Source organism: Hylobates moloch, unplaced genomic scaffold, assembly GCF_009828535.3.
Source record: "Hylobates moloch isolate HMO894 unplaced genomic scaffold, HMol_V3 SCAFFOLD_14, whole genome shotgun sequence".
Classification (NCBI taxonomy): Eukaryota; Metazoa; Chordata; class Mammalia; order Primates; family Hylobatidae; genus Hylobates; species Hylobates moloch.
Window position 1 is genome coordinate 51,883,502 of NW_026652289.1, and position 6,000 is coordinate 51,889,501.

At 36.2% G+C, this 6,000-nt stretch overlaps 1 protein-coding gene across 7 annotated transcripts in view; it reads left to right on the top strand.

The window, feature by feature from the left end:
• SCAPER (S-phase cyclin A associated protein in the ER) overlaps positions 1-6,000 on the top strand; it is a 591,234-nt gene that overhangs the window by 106,139 nt on the left and 479,095 nt on the right. For all 7 annotated transcript variants that reach the window (XM_058428046.1, XM_032176146.2, XM_058428043.1 and 4 more), the window contains one exon: positions 2,529-2,689. In XM_058428046.1, coding sequence (XP_058284029.1) covers positions 2,529-2,689 — 161 coding nt within the window. The remainder of the gene's footprint in view (positions 1-2,528; positions 2,690-6,000) is intronic.

The following is a 6,000-nucleotide window of genomic DNA, read 5'->3' on the forward strand; positions in this document are numbered from 1 at the left end:
CCTGTTTATTGGCACATCTTCTGATTTTTTTTTTTTCGGCTGAAAAGTAGGCATTTTAAATGATAAAATATGACAGGTTTGGAGATCAGATAGCTACTCTCTCCAGAACTGTAACTGTGACTGTTGTTGTTACTGTTAGTTTAGTGCTACACTTAACTCATTCTGTGACGTCTGTATATTTTGTTTCATGGGTACATACAACATTAGTGTATGTTGATGTATGTTGTATGTAGCTATAAAACAGTATGTTTTGTCAACATCACCTAATGATTTGACAGAGGTTTCCTTAAATACCTTGAGCCAATAAATCTCTTAGTTCTCACCTACTTCTGTCTGTCTGTTGGGACATACTTTGAATGCTCTGGCAGTTTATAACTCTGCCTTTGCTTGTCAGTTCCTCCTTTCTTAGAGCCTCAAGACTAGTCATAGGTAAGAGATTAGGGTCCTCTCAAATATTTCCTAGGTATGCACACAACCTGCGTATGTGTGTGGCCTTCTTGATTTTCAGGAATTTGCTAGAACTTTTCAAAGCCTCCCATGGATGTCTCATTCTTGAGCTTTTCCTTTTAAGTGTTTTGGTCAGCTCTTTGTTTGCCTCAAATGGTATTTCAACCTCTGGTAGTTGTATTATTTTTAAAAATTGTCATATTTGTTTTGCACAAACAAATTGTTTTTAAGACTAAGTTGTTTTGGACTCTACTTTTTTAGAGTGAATGTTAACATCTGATGTTTAATGGAAGGGTTGGTAAGTAGTTTGCTTGGTCAGTTTTCTTTTCTTTGTTAAAACCTGACCTTTCTTGACTGCTTTTTATCTCCTAACTTCATGTCACAGTTAATAGCTTTCACCTCTTGTTACTGCTCAACCTTGGATACAGTTTTATTGCTACATTTGCAATGTCTTATACTCTTTCTTTTAATGTCTGTTTTTTTGTACTTATACTAAGACCTTCTTTGAGGCAAGATTACTGCTGTATCTCTGTATTCTAAGTGCCTGGCACTGTATGGCATTTAGTAAAAGCTGATGAAGTGTTTGTTTAATAGAATTTAACTTTTGCTTTCAAGTTCCTTTATGGAGTTATTAGATAGTATTGCCATTAAAGGTTGATGGGCCTTGGAACCATTTAGTAATTGAACCATAGTGGAGTAGGGAAAAGATATATATGCAAATGAAAACAAATATTTATATATTCAAGCACCATTTTAAGGAAACTTGCCCTGTAATGCATTTCATTGGTGTGTGATTCAGAGTATTGTATAGTGTATGGTTTATTTTAACACTGAAAGCCGTTAATTCATGTGTGGTAAAAGTTCTCATATTGATCTCCACGTAACTGTGTCATTGGGTTAATTCAGTCCTCGTTGTCATTGTAGAACACACTGTTTCAGCTTGAGGAACAATTTTGGCTCATAGACTACATTTTGTATATCTACTCACTTCTGCTCCTGCTGGTTGAGTTATATATTTGCTTCAAATGTGTTGTTAGTTACCAAACTTGGCTTATGTGAACTGTTTTCATTATTTTAACTCATAATTTAAATATTAAGTAGACCATTAAAATATGAGTGTAAAAAGAGTCATTGTTTTTGTGAAAACTAAGATAAATGTTTGGAAACTTTGATAAAGGGAACTGCTAAAGTTGCTGTCAAATGAGGAGTAGACAGGACAACTATAAAAATTTGGGGAAATATTATTAAGGTTAACGAGAATTGTGCACTAAATTATATAATAGACATCACTGAATTTTCACTCCACTTTAAAGGAACCAAATTTAGATGTTGTCAGTGAGGCATCATGCTTGTGGTTCATGTAAGAAATGTACACAAAGAAAAAGCCTGTTTTAGTAGTGTCTTTATCAAGATTGACAAATTTATGCATATTTATATCTTTTTCTTTTTTTAAATTGAGATGGAGTCTCACTCTGTCGCCCAGGCTGGAGTGCAGTGGTGCAGTCTTGGCTCACTACAACCTCCGCCTCCTGGGCTCAAGCAATTCTCATGCCTCAGTCTCTTGAGTAGCTGGGATTATAGGTGCACACCACTGCACCCAGCTAATTTTTGTTATTTAGTAGAGACAGGATTTCACCATGTTGGCCAGGCTGGTTTTGAACTCTTGGCCTCAAGTGATCCACCTGCCTTGGCTTCCCAGGGTGCTAGGACTACAGGCGTGAGCCACTGTGCCTGGCCAATATTTGTATTATTAAAACACATAAATGAAAATAAAAACTTTAAGGTACCTATGCATAATTTTTAAAAAGCTTCCTCATTTAAGTGAAATCTTCTTTAAACAACTGAGGGCTTTTATCCTTATTCTTTTCTGTTTATTCCCACATGTTATACTATATAAACTTAATGAAGTATTAGATCAAGATAAATTTATAAATATAGTTACCTTAAATTGCCATGGCAGAATATTATTCTATATATGTGGATATTCATATGCATAATTTAAAATTTAAATACATTTAGCATAGATTCAGAAGTTTTTCTTTTATATTTAATTTATTAAATGTGTTTATTTTTCTCCATAGAGGTTCAACTGGCACAGTGCCAGCTCCTCGTCTGGCTCCCACAGGTGTCAGTTGGGCTGACAAGGTAAAGGCTCATCATACAGGCTCTACTGCTTCTTCGGAAATAACACCCGCCCAGTCTTGCCCACCAATGACAGTGCAGAAGGCCTCACGCAAAAATGGCAAGTGACTTCGAATTAGCCATTTTGTGTAGTAAACAGGTGGATATATAGAGATACTTATTTTGTTTAAAATTGGTCCTATTTATCTTTTTGTACAACATATGTAATATTAATTTACCATAATTAAAACATAAAATTATCTTAAAAGCTGAGCAAAACTACTTTTCAGCACTGTAGATAGCTTATGGAGATCATTCCAGTTTCAGGTTTGCCATGTGTAAACTTTAAAGAGAATGAGGTCTTTTGTTTATTCATTATAAGATCCTTTAGAATTCTTTTCACTTCAGGTAGGAACAAAAAAGGCTAGTTTAGTCTAGGCAGAATTCACTTTTAAGTAGCATGTTACTACTTCAGCTGTTTAATACTTGATTGCTATTTTGTACTGCAAAATAATATTCTGTGTTTATCTTTGCTCACACATCCATTTTCTATACCATCAGAATAAGGAATACAAATAATTAGAAGAGGGATTATTATGAGGGCCCACCTAGAACAATTTTATCCCATAAGAATTATATAGATGTTTTATGTAAACATCTTTTTATGTAGAAGTCGCGAGTGGATTTTTATACATCCACGGAGGCTGGGATTTTAGAATGATAATAGGTAATAATGAGTTTTGTTTCATGAGTTCAAGAGAACTTCAGACACTGCTTTCTGTTTTCTTCAGTGGAAGATGCCATTGGAACTTTTTGGTTCAGAAAGAAATGTTTTATTGCACATAACAAAAGACATTGCTGTCTTTGTGTTATGGATGTGTTTTGTGTTTTTTCATTTTTTCCTCAGTAAGTTGTGTTGGCTTACTTCAATATATTGCCCCTCTTTTCTTCATACTAACTTAGTAGTAGATAATTGACTGTAGGCAAGAGTTCTTTTAGGAAAAGGTAGGAAAATATACAATCAGAAAACATAGTTTCCGTATCTTGAAAGATTCTAAGAGAAATGTGTTGTAAAAATCAAAATTGCAAAAAACTTAAAGGAATCATGGTATTAATACATATCACAGTTTCGTTTAAAGCAGTCCACTTCAGATTATTCATGAATAACTCACCTAGTTGAGATGAAATAATAGATCTTGATTATATCTATGCTTAAGATAACTCTTATTAATGTATTGGGAAATTTTATTTTGGACCAGTTTCATCTTCAGTTTTGGGGTTTCAGTGCAGTGTTATACACAGCAAGTTATGCCATTCTGTGGGAAAAGCAAACTATTTTTCCTTTGCTCTCATGCCACAGCAATCAACACGGAAGACTTCTGTGACCTCTGATCACCATGAAGTATGTGGGGATTTCTCCCCACCAACAACCAATCAATCAGTTCTGCAGCAGTCACCGGCTGGTTGTCCTCGAATTCAATTTAATTCTGACACTGTTGAGCTGTAGATAGTGTCAGATCCCACAGGTTGAGGGCTCAACCCCACAAGGCTGCCTCCCACTTCTGATGCCAGTAACAAGCCTCAGGTTATTTTACCTGTGCTCTGACCAACTAGCTATAAATCAGGATTCTGACTACCTACTTCTTGGATTTGATTAATTTGCTAGAGTGGCTCACAGAAGTCAGGGAAACACATTTATCAGTTTATTATAAAGGATATTACTAAGGATACAGATGAAGAGATGCATAGGGCAAGCTAAATGGAAAGGGAAGAAGAGCTTCCTTGCCTTCTCCAGGCACACAACCCTCTAGGAACCTTCAAGTGTTCAGCTATCCAGACATTCCCTGACCCTGTTTTTAAAAAAGGTTTTTATAGAAACTTCATTATGTAGGCATGATTGATTAAACCGTTGACAAGCAACCTAACCTTCAGCTCCTTTCCTTTCTCCCTCCCTGAAGGCTGAGGAGTTGGGGCTGAAAGTCCCAGTGTTCTAATACTGCCTTGTTTTTTCCAGTGACCAGCTCCCATCCTGAAGCCACCTAAGGGCTGCCAGCCACTAGTCAACTCATTAGCATACAAAAAGACACATCATTTTGGGAATTCCAAAGATTTTAGGAGTTGCATGCCAGGAGACTGAGATGAAGACCAAATATATATTTTGCAATATCACAGGTGTATACTTTAAGTAATACATAATAACAGTAGCTATAGAACTGAAGTTTGTAATTTTTGTGTTATAAAAAATAATTCTAGTTAAAGATGATAGAGTGACACATGCGTTTAATGTTCTCTTCCCCAAACCTAGCTAAAATGGTATAAAATGATTTAGAAATTGGACTTAAGGAAAAAGAGACAAGAGAAGAGATGATATGAACAAGTTTTTGGAAGTTAGAAAGGAGAAAGATGGTGGTAACTGACAAACATACTGAGTGAGCTAGCTGAATCCTGTGCTAAAAAGAGGAGGCACAACTGAATACTCCCAATATCTATTTCTATGTAGCAAGCCCAAAACTTAGCTACTTAAAACAGTTACCATTTTATTTCCACATAATTGTTTGAGTCAGAAATCTGAGCAGTGCTCAGTGGAGTGGCTCTTTTCTTTTCCACATGGTGTCAGCTATGACAGTTGAGCTGAAACTAAAGTATCCAACATGATATCATCACTTGATTGAAGCCTTGGTACTGGCTTTGGCTAAGAAACCCAAGTTCTTCTTACATCCTCTTTCTCTTCACGTGGTCTCTCGTTATTCAGTGATTTCTCCTGGGCTTCTTTAAATGTCATCTGGCTTCCAACAAGGAGAGAATGAAAGCTGCAAGGCTTCTAAGTCCTTAGTTGGGAAGTTATAGAACATCACTTACCATATTCAATTGATCATATGAAGTCACAGGGCCAACCGGGGATTCAAGGGAGGGTGAACAGTCTCCACCACTCGACAATGGGAGTGGCATGTAAGCACTGGGATGGGAGGAATTGATGGCACCCATCTTTGTGAACAATCTACCAGAGCCCACAATCTAACTTTATATTGCCAAAGTCTCCCAAGACTGCCAGTGACTCACTCAATTATAGTATCAGCCTTGTAGACCTGTATCTCATGATCTATATCAGATTTGAAAGTATTCCTTGAGTATGAATTTTCTTAATCTGGAAGCTTGGAAGTTCAATGGGAGAAGAGGGCTGGAGGAAGAAGTGAGGAGGAAAGTCCTCAATATTACCTTTATATCTGAATTTCCTGTGTGGTTGTACTTTAAAATCATTTTTTTTGGAGTTTTACAATTATTTGACCTTTTTTTTTTTTTAAGCATCACTCACAATCTTAACACTGTATATTAAAGATTATAGAGCCTCCAGCTAAAATGATTTTTTTTTTTTTTTTTTTCAAGATGATAGAGAACAAGCAGATCACCCAAGTCCCCTCCCAAAGGAGAGGG